Source organism: Mustela lutreola, chromosome 2 (genome assembly GCF_030435805.1).
Source record: "Mustela lutreola isolate mMusLut2 chromosome 2, mMusLut2.pri, whole genome shotgun sequence".
Taxonomy (NCBI): domain Eukaryota; kingdom Metazoa; phylum Chordata; class Mammalia; order Carnivora; family Mustelidae; genus Mustela; species Mustela lutreola.
Window position 1 is genome coordinate 93,075,366 of NC_081291.1, and position 21,116 is coordinate 93,096,481.

Here is a 21,116-nt window from a genome sequence, read left to right on the forward strand (position 1 = left end):
TCGTGTCCTGGTTTGGGGTTGGAAACCACCATCAGATAATTCTGAACAATAGGGTCTATGTATTTTAATCCCTTGTTGTTAAAAACAATATCCTTTTGTTTCTATGGGACTGTGAAAGAACTAGTCCTAATCTGAGGGCATGAAATAATCCACTGTTAGAGAATTGCTTTGAAAAGAGAAACAAGACTATCACTCTCAGAAAAAATTCTGTAAGTACCCAATTTATTCATAAAACAATACAGTTTAAATATTTATAATTTTTTTCAGTTGTACTTTTTTAACCATCATTCCCAAAATGTTGTGCATTTGGCTGACATGTATTTGCAAGGTTAAGATCTATAATTATAACACTGGAAATCATACAAGTCATTTGATTTGCTTATTAATATTTCCTCCCGCAACAAACAACAAACAGATATTTTGCCTTGTGATTTACTTCCCTATCTCTCTGACCAAAAGTAAGTTCCTTCTTGTGCCTTTCGTACTTGTCCATTTCTCCAAGAGAACAACACACAAGTGAAACGTTCTTTCTTCTGGTTCAAGACTGGCCAGTTCATATCCACGCAAAACAATGACCCTAGGCATTTCCGCTGATAGATTTTGCTCTCAGGAGTGATAAAAAGAGGCAACAAGATGCCCCACACTAGGCTTAAAGGTCAACTTGGTGGCCGGGTTTCTGGGGAGTCATACCGCATGGCCATTTGCCATGGACGAGTTTCCATGGTTGTGGTCCCACCAAAGACTCTTTGAAGTCATTCCTCGGGATTGACATAAAAAGGGAACCATTCCCTTTGGGATTGTGTGATGTCCCCTTTGAGAGGGGAGAGGCTGGCAAAGAGGAACACTCCCTAGTCTGTTTAAGGAAGAGTTGTGACTAGAAAGCAGTGAGACTGATGTGGGGTATGCAGCTTCTGGAGTCAATCTCACTACTTTCTAGTCCCACCTTGGAGACAGGCGGGACTTTGTGCTACTGGCAGGGGAGAAGTGCCCTTCTCAAGCAGACTAGGTGCTTCCCTGTGTCAGATGGTCTCTGGACAACACCATAGAGTCTAGAACCTCAGAGCTCTTAAGTGTGGACTGCAATGGTTATCACTTGGGACCTTGTTAGAGATGCAGAATCTCGGGCCCACGCACACCTGTTGCACCACAGTCTGATTTGTAACAAGATCCTCAGGTATCTGGGTGCACAGAAAAGTCTGAGAGGTGCTGGGCTTGGTGCCCCAGATCCACCTCTAGAAGACTATGTCTAGGTGAGTAAACCTCTTCTTCAATAAAGAGACCATTCATAGCAGGGAGGGATTATAGATAACAATTGAAAAAACTGTGTGTGTGTGTGTGTGTGTGTGTGTGTGTGTGTGTGTGTGTGTTATTTTAAACATGCAAAATACAGTCCATGCATCTGCCATTTTGAAAAGTCTCTCATCCTATAGCAGATAAAACCAAATTATGTTTTGGCTATCGACTTTCCATAAATGTGTCAAAATGCTTTACAGTGTAAAGATAATAAGAAATTTAGCAAAATTTCAACAAACCTGTATAAAAAATGGATACAGATAACATTTTATTTCAAGGCGACATGCTGTAATGTAAAGAGTAAGTTGTAATTATTCGTGTTTCTTTGTAAAAAGTCTTTAACAATACAAGAGCTTAACAGATCCAGGCCTCAGGGCTACACATGCAAAAAAAATTGTTAGTTAAAAATCACCGAAACGTGCTATTTTTTAAATGTGTACGTGTGTGTGTGTCTTTTTAAATACAGGAGTAGTAGAAGTATTAAATATTAGCAGGAATAGTATTTCAGAACTCTGTAAAAGTATGTGTAGTTCACGGTGCTAGCGTCCTGGAAGACTCATACATTTCCGATGAACATTTTGGCTTAATCCCTTTGCCATTGTAATAGTCCACAACTTGATTTGGGACTTCAGCCAACACGCTCTTTGCCAGGGCAGCTGGAGATGCCTGGAAGGAAGAAGAAAGCACCGTGACTTTGGCACCTGGCCCAAGGAATCTGATCCAGAATCAGCTTAAAGGCTGCAGTCTTACTCTGAGCAGCTAGTCTCTCTCTCTCATTCATTCATTCAGCTGGTATTTGTTGAGCATCGACTCTAAGCAAGAGTTGTTAGATTGTTGGAAAATGAACCTTTTATTTCCTAGTTATATTTTCCCATGCTTGTCTCAAAATACAAAACTATTCACATCTGAAGATGGGTGAAAGTTGGGCGATGGAATGGATTCTTTTTGAGTTTAGTTTCCAATCTGCATTCAATTCCAGGCACTGTGCTAGAGTTTATGGGTCTGTGGTTCTTGCCATTAAGTGAGTTATAAACATGAGAGGGGAGCCTGGTGTGGTCAAAATGAACACCACCGTGAGACTGAACACAATACATGCTACAGACCAGCAGTATCACCTCACACAGGAGCTCAACAGAAATATACAACGCTAGACCCATCTCAGAGTTATTGAATCATAATCTGCATTTTAACTTGATGCCCTAGGGTGATTCCTATGCATACTGAAATTTGAGAAGCACTGCTCTAGAGTTACAAACACCCTGGGACCAGAGCGCAGACAATGAAGATTAAGTCATCTTAGAGGAAATCTCACCAAGCTTCCAAGGGGTGGTGGTGTTTCAGTTGGGCATGTTTTAATATGTAGAGAAGGGGAATGACATTTGATCATTCTAGGTACAGTGAGTCATCTGATGGGGCTAACGAAAGTGTGTGTGTGTGTGTGTGTGTCTGCGCGCACGCTGGGGATGCAAGATTTTGGGGGTATTCAGCTGGACAATAGGCTTGAGCCCAGGTGACAGTGTGTTTTAAATACCACTAATTAATGTAGCCTTTATTCTATTAGCATTATGATCCCACTGCATGATTTGGGGCAGAGGAAGGTGGAGGTTGGTATTCTGCATGGACTCTGGAGTCAGACAGAGCTGGATCTGACTTCTGGCTCTGGCCTCATTATTAGCTATTATTGAAGTTGAAAACTTGAAGCAGAAACACCAGTTAATGAGTGTTGGAGATTCCTCAGCAAAGGAAAGAAAGGGCTAGACAAAATGCCCAATGGCCTGGTTTCTTGCTCTTTCCTTCCTTTTGTGGCTTGCCACTCAGCCATTCGACTTGGTTAAGCCCCAGTGTTCTTAAAGACACAACAGCAAGAAATAGGGATTGGTTTTATCCTGCCCAGCTTTTAGGAGTCTCAAAAGAGAGACACTTGTCTTAAAAACAATCTAAAAACATGGTGAGGAGTTTTCCTAAAGTGACCCCTCACATTTTGAAGATGTCCTAGCATGTTGGGCACTAGGCATTCATCAATGCTCTTTTAGTTTATAAATATCTGCTCAGAGTTTCGGTTAGATCGTGGTCCATACGTACACTGGGGTAGCTATGAAAGTACCATCTTCTCTCTGATCACATCTCATATAAAGGCTAGAAAGCCAAATACTTCACTTTCCAGCCTTCTTTGCACCTAGGGATGGCCATATGACCCATTTTCTTTCTTTCTTCTTTAAATTTTTATTTTAAGAAGTCCCCACACTCAACATGGGGCTTGAACTCACAACTCTGAGACCAAGAGTCACTCACTCTACTGACAGAGCCAGCCAGGCATCCCAATATGACCCAATTTCATCCTTTGAGACATAAGGATGCTTCTTGGAAAGCTTTTCTTTCTTGGTTAGAGGGGACAGACATGGTTGGTTCTGTTTGCTTTTCCTCTTCCTTTTTTACTTTGAACTAGAATGTAATTCCTGGAGCAACTGTTTTATCATTGGGGCAGACAGCAAAGGAATCACCAAGTGCTTGCCCTGATACTATCAAATCACTGAAAAAAAGATGTGGGCAGCTACCAGTCCCTAGCTTCTAGTTACATAAGAACAACGTATTTGTCTTTATACAATCTAGGGTTTCTCAATTTTGGCACTATTGCCATTTTGGGCCAGATAATTCTTTGGGTGGGGAACTGTCCTGAACATAGTAGGATGTTTACCAGCACTCCTGGCCTCTACCCACTACATGCAAACAGCACTCCAAAGCTGTCACCATCATAAATGTCTCCAGATGTTGCCAAAGTTGTCCCTGGTTAAGAACCACCTGTGCAGGGGCCACCTGGGTGGCTCGGTTGACTAAGTGTCTGCCTTTGGCTCAGATCATGACCCCTGGGTCCTGGGATCAAGTCCTGCATCGGGCTCCCTGCTCAGCGGGGAGCCTGCTTCTCCCTCTGCCTGCTGCTCCCCTGGCTTGTGCTCTCTCTCTCTCCCTCTCTGTGTCAAAAAAATAAATAAAATCTTAAAAAAGAACAACTTGTGCAATCCACTGTAAGACGGATTTACTGTTATATGAAGCCAGTGATATCCCTAAACAGTGCTGTCAAACAAAACTTGGTCCAGTGATGGAAATATTTGATATCTGCCCTGTCCAATGTGGTAGTCACTAGACACTAGATTATTGAGCCCTGAAAAACTGAATTTTATTTTTTAAGATTTTAAAATTTATTTATTTATTTATTTGACACAGAGAGAGAGAGTGGGAGAGAGAAAGCACAAGCAGGGGGAGTAGCAGGGAGAGGGAGAAGCAGGCTCCCAGCTTAGCAGGGAGCCTGATGTGGGACTCGATTCCAGGACCCTGGGGTCATGACCTGAGCCAAAGGCAGACGCTTAAACAACTGAGCCACTGAGGTGGCCCTGAAAAACTGAATTTTAAATTTTGTTTCATTTTAGTGAATTTAAATTTAAATAGCCCTATCTAGCTATCTGTCACTGTATTTAGACAGTACAGTTTTTGAATGACTCTCCCACTCCTTTGCATATCTGGGCTGGTGGGTCTGGTAAGCAATGAGGGCTTGGGGGCATTATCTGGTTGGGAAAGGCCAAAAACATGAAAGTAGCTAGTACTAGCAGCTTATTTATTAGCCACCTGCAAGGACCAGGTGCTGTGCTAAGCTTTACATAGGCACCACTTTTACTCTTCTAACGTGCCGTACCCACGGCAGCGCTCCAGGAGTGTTTGAGGAACAGGAGGAGGCTGTGGGGGAGAGGCAGGAATATGCATGGCACAGGTGAACAGAAAGATGGTGGTTTGGGGAAGTGCATGAATACCCTAGGGACGGAGCTCTTTGACCCCTCTGCACTCATGCGGAGTTATGGGTGATGGTCGGTGATGTGGCTACTCTTGCCTGGCTGGGAGGAAATGGGGCAGGACCTGAAAGTCTGGAAGAACTACCCCCTCTCCCCACTTTGGGCATTATGCAAGTAAGTCACTTCACTGATGAGCACAAACGGTGGCAAATTTCACCCCTTCTAGCCCATCTCTCCCCATACCCTTCCTTGCTGTCTACTTGCAAACAGCCAGAGGGCTGGGTGAGCCTCTTTTATTTAGCAAGTGGTTTCATTTGGTAACAGCCCCCTTGTGCAGATTGAAGGGGGGCTATGGTAGCACGGCTAAGCCCCTCACCCACGCTATTGCCCCTGTGCTTGCTGGGGGCTTGGATGTTCTTGAGCTCCCTTTGCATTCAACACTGTAGCCAGGGGTTGATTTCGGGCTTCTCTAACGATGCTCATGACGCATAGTCCTCCTTAGAAGGAAAATCGCAATTGTGCGGCAGTACCCTTAGGAGCAATGCCTTATTGTTCCGGGAGCCCTGGCATGTCCAGGGATCTTGCTAAGCGGTCCTGGCAGGCCAACAGATGTAGGGGTCATTGGAGGCTGCTGGGCTCATTAACTGAAAGTTTGCTTTAAGGCATGTCCCAAGAAGGTGGCAAACAACAGTTTATGAAAGGCATATACCAAATACTCTGACGCCAGCACTGGGACTTGTCGATAATCAACAATGATCCAGCCATCTTCCCACTAGCCTTACCCACCGTGGCTGGTGTGCTGGTGTGAGCCCAAATTGGGATTCAGATATTTCTGGATATATCTGATAAAATGGCTAGGAGAACAAAAAGGATTCCTTTGAATGAGGGCTCTTGGCTTGAGGAGAAAGGCTTTTCCAGAAACTATCAGGAGGGGAAGCTCAGAGTGGATGTCACAGCGCCTGTCCCTTCCTCACCCTGACTCTAAATAAGTGACTCAAGGCCTGAGCTCAGAGGGGCTGGAGTGGAAGAGGAGGACATTTGCAGCAGGGGTCCTGGAGGCATAGGGATGCAGACTTCACTGCATTAAGGGTCCAGATAACAGAAGGATCTCCAAAGGAGGGATACTTGTCCCTTCCCAGGGCACTGCATGGTCTCTCAGGGCACCTAGAGCTCTGGAGATTCCCTCCCACTGGGGCAGTCCCAGTTCAGTTACCAGCCCTGGGAGCAGCCTCCCTGGCACCCCACGCAGAGCAGAGGTCCAGGCCTCGGTGGACAGAGTGGCTTCCATGAGGGGCACAGGACAGAAGAACACAGAGGACTGCCTGTGAGGACCTATGTGACTCCCAGACACAGCTGGCGGAGGCTCTGAAGGTTCTTCAGGGCCTCTACCGGCACAGAGGGATCCCTTGTGAGAACCAGAGAAGGGGTTACCCTAGGCCATTGTAGCCCTACAGGTGCAGGGTTCTGTGTAAATTTTAAAGGTGCCTCTTCTTCTCTGGAGTTGACAATTAGCCCAGATTTGGAAATGCTGAAAAATTGTGCCATGCTAGAGCATCGTCTCATGGGCCTGCTTCAGGGTCATCTGGGGACTGCGACACTGCTTGAGCTACTCTTCGTTACTGATGGGAACCCAAGACTAAAGCTCAATGTTACCTTGCAGAAAACTGATTTAAGATTTCTGCCCACTAGAGAAGGTAATCTAAAGATGATTAGGATGATTTTATAACCCTTTTGGTCATTAACCAGTTTTGAAGCTGCCTTAAGAAACTTGTTCCAGTATTCCCCCCACCCCCACCATAATCTGCTATTTTATAACCTCCGTTGAACTAGCTTTGCCATCTTTCTGGTTCCCTCATTAGTCAGTTAAATCAATCTTTGATGCTGCCTATGGTATATTTGCAGAGGATTTAGGTTACTATCATTTCAAGAATATATTTTTCCAAGGCAAACACAGGCTTCTCTCAGGGTACATGGCTTGACAAAAAGAAGCCACGCTGAAGTTCAGCTTCTCTTTGCTACTTCAGCCAGGCACCCTTGGGAAGCAAGCAACCTGGCCAACAGTACATGGCAGCCCTGCGTGCACTAGAGAGCCTAAATGACATGGAGGAGGGGACGCGCCAGTGAAACGCTGGCTGCCACATTTAGCGTGACTCCTCAGCTATTACTTGAGTTACATGCCTTTCTCCAAATAGCGAAACTCTACATGTCCTGGGTGTGAGACAGCGTGGCTGGGCAGGGATAGCTGACATTGCTTCACCCCAAACACTGGAAGGAAACTGTGGGAGCAAGCTTGCTTTGGTTCTCCTCTCCCATGGGAAGCCCCAGACATATGCGTACGTGTTTGAAGTTCCTGAAGGGCACGAACTGGACGATGTCTCGAAGGACAGGCTCTCCCTTGGGTGATCTCAGAATGCCGTCGTCCCCATCTAGCATCTGCATGTCACTGAAGTCCGCGTTGCCTACGCCGACGATGATGACCGACATGGGAAGGTGGGAGGCGTGGACAATGGCCTCCCGGGTGTCAGCCATGTCCGTGATGACACCGTCGGTGAGGATCAGCAGGATGAAGTATTGCTGGGATTGACCAGTGGCCAGGCGAGCATGGGGACGAGGAGGTGGGGGAGACAAGGACAACACCAGTTATGCACCCACCCAGGTGGTTCCATGCATACTGACCACAGTGACAGTGCTGATAGTCTTTAATGAGTCCTGTGTTGGCAGCCCTAAAGACTTAAGGCTATGGTGAATGGAGCTTCAATGCAGGCAGAGTAATCATGGGGTAATTCTAAGAATCACTTCAGTGACAGTTACACGGCACAGTGTGGTGGACAGAACAGCAGGGGGAGTCAGGAAAGGCTGGCCTCAAAGCCTCTACTATCTGAGCTCCTGGGAAATTACCTCCCCTGGGTCTACGTCTCTTCATCTCCTGAGGAGTGGGACTAGACCATTTATCCTACCCTCTTCAGCTGGGGGAATTTTCAGAGTCCACAGCTGTACTGCCCAGTACAATAGCCTCTAGCTCCTTGTGCCTCCTGAGCCCTTGAGATGTGGCTAGAGTAACGGAGGCACTGATATTCTAATTTTATTTCATTTTAATGAATTTAAATTTAACCTTCAAAACAGAGACTTGATTCATTTATTGGAAACCTTTCAAATACATTTGGAACAACTCAGGTATGTGACTAGTTTCTCAACTATTAATACATAAAACCTAAATAAAGATCAAGTATTTGCAGTGATAATTTAGTATCCAAACTAAGGTGACTTAAGTACAAAATACACATGGGCTTTGAAGACTGAGTACAAAAGAATGAATGCAAAATATTTTATTAATAATTTTTTTAGATGAAAGATAAGATGAGAATATTTTGGTTATATTGGGTTAGATAAAATATATGATTAAAATTAATTACCTTAATTCTTTTAACTTTTAAACATGTGGCTACTAGAGAATTTACAATTGCACATACAACTCCATTATATTTCTAGTGGACAGCACTAGCCTAAAACCTTGCTAGCAGGGGGCAGGGGATGTGGGTTGTTGCCTCTTCCTCTGAGGGCCACACACCAGGGTCTGGTCTAGTCTGAGTGTGCTTGTGGGTGCTGAGTTCCTGTGGCTTCTTGCTCCAAACCCCACCTGTCTGCCTGCAGACTGCCTGGGCTCTTTCCACCTGGACAGGCTCTCAGGTGGCTAATCTGAGAGTGAGACTGGAGAAGACATTCTCTATCCATCAGCACAGGGAGGGCTCAGGACTTGCTCTGGGGTCTAGAGAAGGAAGGCATCAGAGACCAGCACTGTTGTCAATATTAAGTGTTAAGTGACATCATGATGGCATGTACTGAGAGATTAGAGGGAAGCAGGGCACCGGGATGCCAATTCATGCCAATCTAATGTAATTTTTGCAACATGCCCAACATCTGTAGTAAATGTGGGATTTTTAAGGCATTTTAAGTTGCCATATTTCAAAGAGGAAAGGCTGGATAGAATAGCTACACTCTGAAAACACCTGGTTTTGAGAATTATACTTAAAAGTTTCCACACAAGCTGTTAGTATTAAAGGCTCCCGCTTCTCTCTGTAAGTTAGAAAGATATTTGAAGCAAAATAACATGTCAAAAGTACACCTGGAGGGAATAGAAATTCACACTATTATGAGACAGCTGTATGTTCTAAATACTTATAGTTTAATGTGAAAACTAATTTTGTTCCATGTCCACTAGCTGCCCAACCATAGTTCTAGCTAACCAACCAATTTTCAAATTCATCTGAGTTGTACATTTTCATCCATATCCATGCTTTGAGTCATATAGAGTCACAAAAAGGTGGCTTGGGAGTTTGGAGGAAGGTTTCAGTAGCATGACCTGATGGTACAGCTATGAAGGAGAAGAGAAAAAGCAGAAGGAGGCAACTTGGTGGTTGGGGATAGAGGAAAGGAGTGTAGACTACACCAGAATCATACATCACTCTTCCAGGGTACACCTTGGATGCCTCACCTGGAGGAAGACCACTTCTGACCCATGAGCAGATGGAGTCCTTGCGTGAGTCACACTTCTATGTCCTCTCCCTCCTTTTTCCACATCCCCCAACTCCCATTTGATATGATCTTTGTGGTCTAAGGGGATGGACCACCCCTAACTGCTCAGTGCCTCCAGGAATAAAACACCTGATAGCTACACTACCACATCAAGAAACTTTAGAGTTGAAATGGCCTAGAGACAGTGTTGGGAAAATATTTTCTGTAAAGGACAATCATCAATATTTTTGGTTTTGCAGGCCATAGTGATCTCTGTCCAACAACCTAACCTTGCTGGTGTAGTATGAGAATAGCCATATTTATCACTTAATATGAATAGCAAGGCTGTGTTCTGATAAAAATATATTGATGTACACTGAAGTTTGACTATCATGTGATTTCCACGTGGCATGAAATTATTCCTCTTCTTTGGATTTTTTTCCCAACCGTTTAAAAATGTAAAAGCTGTTCTCAGCCTACAAGCCATTGAAAAACACATTACAGAATGCAGTTTGTTGGTTTTTCATCTAGAGTAGGGATTTCATCTTATTTTTTAAAGATTTTATTTTTAAATAATCTCTATACCCAACAGGGGGCTCGAATTTACAACTCTGAGATCAAGAGGTGCTTGCTCTACCAACTGAGCCAGCCAGGAGCCCCTAGAGCAGGGATACTTGACCTGGGCTGGTGGACTGCTGAAGGATTTCAGACAGTATGTGAAATTGGGGTAAATTACATTTTAGATTTGCTAACCTCTAACTAAAATTTATAATTTTTTAAAATTATAATCAACAAGTAAAATTGGCTTTAACTGCGCTTGTGACTTAGTCACCAATAGAAATCACAGGTATTTTCCTGTTACAGTGACTGCAAATATCTTTCTATATCATTTATATCAACACTACTTAGAAATTACAGAATTGTTAGACTAGTTACTGGTTCTCATAATTTAATGTCACAAAAGAAGCATTTTATTGTTATATGTATCATGCTTCTTAGCCACGTTTAAAAATATTTTGCTGAATGCATTTCAACATATATGGTTTATTTATAACATATATTTTATTTTGTGCATTTAAAAGCATTTCTGAGAAGGGGGTCCATGGGCTTCACCAGTTATTAATGGTGTTCATGGAACAAGAAGTGTCCAAATCCTCTGATCTGAAGAGACTGTCAGGATTCTAGAATATGATTTTTCAAGGTTCAATCTAGCTAAAGGTAATATGCTGCAGACTGCTGGACTGACATCTTGATGGAAATTTCCAATAAAGTGAGCAGTAGTAGTTGCTTCTAAAGTCAGGCTAGAAAATGCTCACAGATGAAATACTACAGTCTTTGAATGAACTTGAGGTCCCATTTAGATAAGGGGGGGATTTTTGTTTTGTTTTTAATTTGTACACGAGTTCCACAAAAATTGAAAAGAAAATCTGACAGCCATAGACTCCTTGCACAACCTACCAAGGAGGTTCAAGGTTAGGACCCTTAGCAATCAGTAATAACAAGGGTCCCTGGACCACACACTACTCAAAGAACAGGGAATACCTTTGGGAAAAAACATCAGTGTTTCTGGCCTCTAGGGTAAATTATCTGGGGCTATGTGGATTATATGCTTCCTCCACCAATTCCTGACCTGTCCTTTCAGAGGAGACCCACCTGACCTTGGCAGAGGGAGTCATGATCAAAAACTCAAGCTGGCTTATATCAGGCCAGGATCCAGACCTATGTCAGCCATGTTCTCTTTTTTATTCTTGTGGGTCCCAGTACACTAGAAGGGCTGGGATCAATCAGTTTTCAAACTGGGTTCTGGGGATCCCTGGGGATACCTTGGATGCTCTTGGGGATAAAGGAGGTAAAAGAGAACAGCCAAGTTGGAGCCCTATCCCCTGTCCAGATTTAGCAAGAGAAGTCTATTTTCTTAAAATCTACTTTATATATTGGGTTTCTGAGTCAAGTTATCATTTGGAGAGTTTGAATTTGAAGTTCTGGTGGTGAAAAAAAATAAAATAAAATGAAATAAACTGAAATACTGATCTTGTCCAACCCTTATTTCTAAATCATGCATCTGTGAGGATTCAAATTTGCTCCATGGCCTCTGTGTGTTTGGCAAGATGGAGGTGCCACTGACTCTGAGAAGTATAATTTTCAGATAAATGTTGGGGAGGAAACTCTGACTTGTATGGGAGGAAGGAGACAGTAGGAAGACTTTCCTTGTGTTTTGAAGGAGAGTAAAGCAAGGGACAGTAGCTAAAGGGTAAAGTAGTATCAAGGGAGAGAGTTTAATTCAAATAGATATTATAGCCTGTTCCATTTGCTAATGGGAATGAGTCTTCAGTAGAAAGGGGAAACAGATGATAAGGAGAGAAGGGGAACATAACTGCTGGGTCAACGTCCTTGGATAATTGAGAGGGGATGTGCCCCAGTACATAAGAGATTGACATCAGATATGAGCATGGTCCTCCATCCATTCTAATATGAGGATGGCTGAGAACCTGGTTACAGTGCAAATAGCTTGGACGAGTTCATGACAGCAGATGAGGGAGAAGTACATAATCTTCTTCATGCAAATAAAGTATCTTGGAACCCAGGATAAAAATTAGAGAAAGTTCCAGACATCACTAATATTCTCTTTAATCTGAAAAAAAAATTAAGAAAGCTAGAAAAGAAACATACTGGTATCATTAAAGAAGATATGTAGAAAAGTTATTATGGTAATATTTAATTCTAAAATTTTAAGGTTAAAAAAACAAACAAACTCTGTTTGGCCTTGCTGCTTTGGTTTGAATTTGTCTTAAGAAAACCATGAACAGAATGTGAAACAAGTCTTTACCATAATGGATTGTGTTGTTGCATTTGACCACAAGGGGACAGATGCACCCATTCTTTTAATTCAGTTTTGCTTTGCTTTCATCAGTAGTATGGATACATTGGAAAGGAAGCTGATTTTGGACAGTTCCCACCACCCCTCACCCCTGTCAGTTTGCAGACATTTGAGATGCGTCATCTCTAAGCCTCACAATAACCCAGCAGTCTTAGGTAGGATTATCTCCATTTTTCAGATGAGGAGACTGAGGATAGGGGAAGGGTAAGGCATTTATCCAAACTCACACAGGTAGGAATGTTTGGATTTATTGTCAAGAGTGGGTTGGGTGTGATGGCCCAAATCCAGGTAAACGCCTGTTAGGAGGAGGAAGAGCCCTCTCCTTACCGATGCCTCCTTGGTGTTAGTCTCCTCTGATGCTGACTTGGCGACCTTCTGAATGATGGGGGCGATGTTGGTAGGACCGTAAAGCTGGAGCTTAGGAAGGCAGCTTTGATAGGCCTCCACAACTCCTTGAATTCCTAAGGTGAAATTAGCAAAGATCAGTAGTACAGTAGTCCCCTCAAATATAAGTATAATCAAGCATACACAGAAATAAAGCATTCAGTTGCCTCCCAACGGTCCTTCTCAACATCACACTTATATCTTTAAGGCACAAAGAAAATACCACATTCCTGGTGTTGTCTACACTCCCGCTGATATTCTCTTTAAAAGTGCAAGTCAAAAGCAACCATTTCCACAAACTTTTCCCTAATGTTCCACTTTACACACATGATTTTCTTAGATCCTCATAGCACAAAGAAATAGATGTTACATCCCTTTTATAGGTGAAGAAGCTGAGGCTCAGAGAGGTTAAATGATCTGCCTCAGGTCACATAGCCAGGGAATTGAAATCTCAAGATTCAAGCCCAGGTCTTGTCTGACTCTGTCTATCTAAAGGCTATGTTCTCAGCCATCCAGCAAGTCAGCTCTAATGTTTCTCTCATTTTCACACCATCTCCTGAGTCTGCTCTAGTAGGTACCACCCTGGGTCGCCCGTAGAAGTCACGTGTACATCGCTTCATCATCATTATTTAATGGAAACAATGTTGAGGAATTTCTACCTGGATATAATGCAATACCGACCAAAGCCTTTGAGAAGGCTCTTCTTTCTGGCACAAAACCATGAAGCTACTTGTTTGACGTCATATCCTTTGCCAGCACACTGAAAGTGTCAAATGCTTTCCATGTTTCCCCCCTCCTTATTCCTTCACAGAGAGGAAGTTGTGATAAATGAATACCTAATGAAAACTTAGAAAGCACAAAGGGGCATAGCTTATCACTGCCCATTGGGTAGTTTTTCTCCCTCGAGTTTGAGAAACCCAGAATTGTTATCAATATTCTTGCTGTAAGCTCAAGACCTCTTCTGCATTATGCCTCTTATAGCTATTTTTCTGCTCTGTTATTACAGCTCTCCATTGTCTTTGGAGTAGCATGGTTTCTCTGGATCCAGGAAGCCTGCATCAGAGCAGAGAGATTAAAATGGGAAAGGTACCTACAGAAGGGCTGTGAGCCCTCAGCTTGCTTTCATGTGTGATTTACCTGCACATTCCGGGTTGTCTTCATTAAAGTTGATTGCGAAGTCGTGAGAGACCTAGACACCAATTAAAATTTAAAAAAGGAAGAGAGGAGAATTATAACTTTAATCCAGTAAGGAGGCACTGGGGTTTAGAGTTTGCAAACAAATGCCCATTACATTCATTATGTGTTAAGCAGCAGGAACCATTTTAAGCCTTTACACAATCAATCTGAGATGGAGGGTGAATTCCAAGCTCCCTGTGGAGTTGAGGTGACAGGAAGACTTTCTAGAATCAGATAAATGCCGGCAGGAGAGAAGAATAAGGCAAATAAAAAAGAAATCGAAGAAAAATGTAACTTCAAATAGCTTCCAGATAGAACTGGCCACAGCCTGGAGGCTTAGATCTGGCCGAGCTCTATTTGGACGCAGTGATAAAAACAATGATAGCTCAATAACGCAAGCTGCGTGTCCAACATGGTGATGGTTATGAAGGTGCCAGCTAAGCCGCTGACATTTAAGAATCATTCTAACATGATATGTAGAAATATAGGACAGAAGGATTTTCCCATATACACAGGTTATAATAAACTCTACTCTTGGAAAAGTAATAAATACAGTTTTTCCTCTTCCAACACAATTTCCTCTATCTGGCAGGAGCTATGCATAAGGTCAAAAAAGATATTGTTTACTTTTTGGTTTCTAAAACCTGATAAAACAAGAGGGATGTTTTTGGCATCTGGACATGTTTATTGGATCATTTGGAATTATACAGAGACTTCTTCCATTTCAAAGGCTATTTCCAAGCACTAACTTTTTTTGGAGGCTAGAAGATAGGTCATTGCATTACAAGACCCCTCTTTTCTTAGTGTTGGTGCCCTACCCCACATTTCCTTGTCCTGAGCACTTCCAGGCAAGTCAGTTGACTTCCAATCATCTTACCTGCTTTATTTGCCTTAAGTTTTTCTCGGGCCTGCCTAGCTAAAAGTATTGGAAAACCAACACCCCTGGGGAGTTGTCCTTAATCACTCACTGGATGACAGGATATGGTGTATCAGTACCCCAGCTGTCTTATCTCTTGGGGTCTGTGCATGCTCTGCATTATCTCCCTGGGGGCCCCAGCAGAATTAAGTTCCAACTGCCCACAGAGGTGACTGACTTGTCAGCGTACCCTGTGTTGACTTGCCCCTATTTCTCCACTCTCTGTTGAGGTTTCCTCCACCTCTCAAATAAACAACTTGCCTCCAAATTCTTGTCTCAAGGTCTGTTCCCAAGAGAGTGCAAACTAAGACGGAGGTGCTTGTGGCTCAGTTTCAAGGCAAACTCTGAGATTTTATCCTACAGAAGGCATTTGTGACAAACTCTCTGGGGGCACCTGACAAGATGAGACCATCAGTGCCTGTCATGGTGTAGGGGAAATTAGGTGTGGGAAAAGGGGCATTTGTATGACTTTTTGAGAAGAGCACTGAGGATATGGGAGGGATGTCTGTTAAGACGGAAGAATAAGTTAGCTGGCAGGTAGCATGGAGTCAAGGGATCAGGTGAGCATGAGGATTTCAGAAAATATCAAAAAGGATGAGTTACACCAGAAGGGGGGCCAGGTAGATGTCATAGATGAGAAGAGGAGGGGCTGAAACAAGTGCACTGCACACCTCTGACCTTAGCCCTGCTGGGCCAGGCTGAGACCAGAAAACTACCTGGTGGGAATGTGGTGGAGAATGTTCTACCATCTCTGGGTAGTTGGACTGGTGGTTGCTTTTGTGCTTTTTTAATTTTTTAAAAGATTTACTTATTTATTTGAGAGAGACAGGGGGAGGGGTGAGCAGAGGGAGAGGGAGAAACTCCCAAGAAGCCTCCCTGCTGAGTGCAGAGCCCAATACAGGGATCGATCTCACGACCCTGAGATCATGACCTGAGCTGAAATCAAGAGGTAGATGCTTAACCAACTGAAACACCAGGTTCCCCATGGACCGGTGGTTTTTGACTGGTCATTCTCAAAGCTCAGTAGCTCTGGAAAGAAGGCTGGCACCCATTTGTCCAGATTCTGGATTTGATACCCCATCTAAAGGTGACTGCATCTCCTCAGTTCTGGCTAATTCTTATATGTATATTCTTTGAATCTTAGTGTTGCCAGGTCTTCCAGTTTTTCTGGAGAAGCAAGAAATCTAACATTGTAAATGAAATTGCATAATTCTTTTAAAAAAGTTGTGTCAGATATAATACATTTGTGTTCTGAATAATGTCTACAGGCCACCAGTCAGCAGCTCCTGTTCTTGTTCTTCTTCTGCATGTGCTCAATTTCCAACAAATGCTTCTAGAATTCTGTAGCCATGCCCGGGAGGGAAGACAGTGTGGGTTTTGAGGCCAACAAGAAAGAGGACAGGTGAGAGAGACACTCCAGTCCATCCACTGTTCACCCCAGTAGTAACAGGGATTTGGATTCCCTTTTTTCAAAAAGGACACAGGAGGGGAAGGCCATTGGTCTGAGAGGTCTGGTGTGGGAGCAAACGTTAGCATTTTTCTCCTGCTCGGCAACTCTATCAGTAAAAGAGAAACTGATGACTGAGCAGTATTGCTTCCACTTAGCATGTACCTCACAGGAATTGGTGAGGCTGGGGTAGGGACATTGCTTTCTCTCCAAGACCTTTCTACCTGTGGGAGCAGAATTCTCTGTGGAGAGTGTCCCACAGGAACATCTGGTATACCATAGCACAATGTTTCAGCTCCCCTGCAGTGCAAATCTCTCTTCACAATCTTTGCCTTCCTTGTTCATGAGAAATCAGTACCAACGAGGATGCCAGTGTTTTCACAGAACCTTCCAGCTTCTCAGACTCGAAGCCAAAATGGCTCTTCTTCAGGACTTCACTGTTTCTCTCCCCCACATAGGCCAGCTCAGGGACTTGGAATGAGGGAGTCTGTAGACATCCTTTTCATGACCTTTCACTGTTGGCATTGTCAGTAGGACCTTTCTCTGGGGCAGACCTGAATAGATAGGTTCTGAGCCAGTGGAGATCAGCTTCCTGAGTATTTTCTCAGTCTCTGACCATATCTATTAAAGAAGCTCAACAGTGGAACCTTTCATTCAGACCTCTGAGAAGACCCATCTGGAATACAGGAGATTGGGTTTCATCAAAGGATAGGTACCAGTGAGCTAATCCCACAGGTTCAGAAGACCATTCTGAGTTTTTGGGCTCTACTTACATAATTTTATCAAGGGCCAAAAGAGTGAACGCCTATGAAGGAATCCCAAGTCATCCTTAAGCAACAGCAAAGGATCTCTACTCACTTACCGTGTACTCTGGGGGTATCCTGGCACCAAACCCAAAGGCTGGGAACATTTTGTCACTGGAAAAAAAAAGAAGTTGCTTCATTTGTTCATCTAATCAGGAAGAAAAACATGAACCTGCATTACCTCACAAGGACATGTTCCTATGCCAAATGCTGACTCATGCTTCTTGATTATCTGTGGTAATGGGATAGCAGTAGCATGGGTAATTAAAATCAAGAAGGAAACCCTAAAGTTCTTTATAGTCATTAGTCTGCAATTTCTTCCCATAACTTTTTGCTAGATTTGATACTAAGTAACAAAATGGCCCAGGATTGCCTCCCCTCCCCTCCCCATTTTCTGTCTTTGAAAAGTGATCATGAATTAGGTAACTTCAGTAGTTGATTATTAGGGTTTTTCATATATGTTATCTTTTAAAATCTTTGTAGAGAGAGAGACCATTATTCCCATTTCCCAGGTGGCAAAATGCCTTGGGAGGTAAAGTGACTTATCCAAGATCAGGCTGCTAGTTAAAGCCAGGATTCAAATCTAGATAAGTCTAAATCCAAAGAGATATCAAAAGTCAATGGGAAGTTTGGAAGGCTGGCTAACTGTCAGGGCTTGGTACCATCTACAGGACTCATTGTATCCATTACTTTAACTCATACAAACAATATAAACTGTTTACATATCTTTTCTTATCTCCTGAATGCAAAGGGATGCTGCTTTTTGTTTTTTTGCATTAATAACTTTACATCTACACTGCCTCTCTGTCCCAAACTGCCCCTTGCCCCTCTCTTCAGCATACTCGCTGTAGTGTATGTGCACAATAAATATTTAACAACTAGATAACCCATGAACTGAATCATGGCTTGGTTTCTCTTGTGCATACTGAAATGTCCCTTAATTTATTCATTCACATATGTTATATTAACTCCAACTTTACTGTACTTATAGGTGAGATGATGGGGCAAAGAATTAAAATTAATTGGCACATACAATGTGCCAGGCATGATGCTATGCAAGGTACATTTTTATTTAATTCTCATGCCACCCTTGAAGTTCCACCTCTTTACTAGTCCTGTTTACAGAAAAAGTGAGTCTGAGAAAGGCTAAGAAGATGGCCAAAGGTGTTTACCAGGGAGGAACGTGTGATTCTAAAGCCTATGCCTTTCCTGTTGTCCCATTATAATTTAATGATTGTATATAGCATTACATGTGATTTCCTTCCGGAACGTGCAGGAACAGGGCCCCCTGACCAGACAAGTAAGATTCTCTTTAGGCAAACCTTTGTTGCAGTGGGGCTCTGGAATATTGTTCTTGGCAGAGGCATATCCTTTTCATGTCATCTACCTTTTACATTCTCTCCCATGAAAAATACACCTGAGATTTGTTCTTGGAACAATTCCTACATTTCTCAGCCTTTTGCAGAGTTAGTAAAGGAGGAAAGGAAATTCAGATTAGGGCTCACTGTCTCTGAATGGCTCTGTCAACCAAATGGGACCCCACACCCCAAGGCTGACAGAGTAGTCAAAGTACCAAAGCCAGATTTTTACCCATCACTATCTGACAGATGTAGAGGTCATTAGTAGCCAAAGATGACTTTGATAACACTTCACTAAAATACGGCAAAGTCAAGCAAATTTGGTGTAGGGGTTGGGAGATACAAGGAAGCCAGCATTCTTTGGAATTAGTCAAATTCTCCAGAAAACCACCAGCTCTCCATTTTCCTCACTATTGAGCAGGAACAGGCTTTGTGCTGCCTTGCATCTGGCATTTAGTAGAAAAGGTATTAATAGTGGTAAATAGAAAAACACAACATCTTATAAAGGTTTAGTCACAGCTCTGAGAAAAAAAGATACTTCAGGTCCTTGGAAATATTGAAATACATCGCCTCAGTAATTCCTCCTTAACCAAAACAAGGGCGAGCAGGTATGAAGAGGAATCTGTGAGGGAGAGTTCAGAGGTACTTTGGGGGCAAGTCTGGAAAAAACATTTTCCAGGGTGGAGACTGGGTCCTGGCTCTTCCAACCTGGAGATGGCTAAGAAGTCCAAACAGGAACCTAGGGGGCTCCATACCTTTTATTTTTTAATTTGATGAGTCTAGGAAGGGTGAGATCTAATATTCCATCCATTGCTAATCACTAAACCAATGTTCCAGCCTTAATGATATTCTTTTTATACCTTCTAAGCCACCCTTGGGGATTTGAAGTTTGCTGAGCATGATGCACTGTTATGTAATTGAATTTCAAGAGCAGGGAGGTAGAGAAAATGCCTCACCCTACAAGAGGAATAATTAATGACCCAGGAGGGCATCAATTCTCTGAAGTTAGCCACCACAAGGTCTCTAACTAACAAACACACTGAAGAAAAAGTTTCGAGCCTAAGCACAATAGATTTAAACATTCACGCTTCCTGATTAAAAATAAAACTAGGCAGAGAGAAGTCTTACGCAAGAGGCAAGAGAAGGCAGGTTGAGCATACAAGGAAGCACTGGGAACACCAGCACATCAAAGAACTTGAGATTGAATCCACTCAGCCCCGAGAAAGGGGCCACTCGGCAGCTACTGGGAAAAGGATGGGTGGAACTTGCCCACTTGGAAAATTCAATGTTACCACACTGCTAAAGGCAATCTTTTATTCTCACTATCGGAATAACACAGTAAAAAATACAAGAAAAGAGCCCATCGTCTTCAATGGTAAATGAACATGCCGTTCTGAACTTGTTAGGGAATGACCTTGTTCTGATGATCTCCAGATGGAAGATTTATTTTCAAACACCATTTTTATCCTTCTGTTCAGGAAGACTTTGAGATGAAGAAAGAGGGCAATAAAAATAAAGACAACTTAACTTCATCCATAAGGAAACAGAGGCTGACTCAGAGCAAAATGGCATTTCAGAACACCTAGACATTTAATTAAGACTGTTCTTTAAGACAATGGTTTTAGCACTGGGGTACATGGAAATAAATGCAAAGCCCCTCTGGGGACAGGAGAGCATGGCCTTTTTTTTTTTTTTTTTTTTTTTTAAGGAAATCAGTATTCAGTTTCTCTACTTTCATAGCTATTCTCTGTTGAAATTGATCTTCTGGGAACACCTATAATAGAAAGACCAGCTCTCCATTCACACCTTCCCTTTCACAATTACCCTTCTCCTTACCCATTCTGAATCTTAACCACAATGGTGCATTGTTCCAGAGTGTATAAACTCTGCAGTAGAAAATAAGGGAACTAGGAAACAAATCCTTCTGCAAGTCAGGTAGTTGCCAATTTTTGCTTTGAAAAATTGTAGGAAGTGCTGATATCAGCTGGTAGATCATTAAAAATACATTTTGGTGATAAACCATTATGTGATTTTTTTGATATATAACTTAGAATGGAAATAAATAAGTAATACTGCTCATCAAACTCTTTTCATTACCATGTGCTTATTTATAAGAACAAGTTTTCTTAGTATTTATATTGATAAAAACAAAAAATTGGATTAGAATTGATCTTAGAATGTTCTAGTACTAGGTAGCATTCATCTATAAGTATGTAAACTACTTGGGAAAGAACCCCAATTCTAAATTGGATTAGAATTGATCTTAGACTGTTCTAGTACTAGGTAGCATTCATCTATAGGTAGGTAAACTACTTGGGAAAGAACCCCATTTGTTTCATTAAAAGTTTTTATTTTTTTTATAGGCAATAATTAGACATTGACATTTCTAATATATTTATGTTCTTTTGATCAATTATGCACTAATAATAATTGTAATAAAGGCTCCAACAGAAGATTTTAGAAAATATTTTGACTCTTTACAACAGAGAAAATTTTAGGCATTAGAAATTTAAAAACTTATATTCATATTTTTATTGTAGAAATTCAATAAAAGGATTTTGAATCCA

General features: G+C 42.4%; 1 protein-coding gene across 2 annotated transcripts in view; it reads right to left on the reverse strand.

Moving 5' to 3' along the window:
- Positions 1–205: 205 nt before the first annotated feature.
- CPNE4 (copine 4) overlaps positions 206–21,116 on the reverse strand; it is a 477,586-nt gene continuing 456,675 nt past the window's right edge. For both annotated transcript variants that reach the window (XM_059162603.1, XM_059162604.1), the window contains exons 12-16: positions 17,251–17,305; positions 13,987–14,038; positions 12,793–12,926; positions 7,413–7,649; positions 206–1,959 (exon numbers count right to left, since the gene is read on the reverse strand). In XM_059162603.1, coding sequence (XP_059018586.1) covers positions 1,825–1,959; positions 7,413–7,649; positions 12,793–12,926; positions 13,987–14,038; positions 17,251–17,305 — 613 coding nt within the window. In that variant the 3' untranslated portion in view covers positions 206–1,824. The remainder of the gene's footprint in view (positions 1,960–7,412; positions 7,650–12,792; positions 12,927–13,986; positions 14,039–17,250; positions 17,306–21,116) is intronic.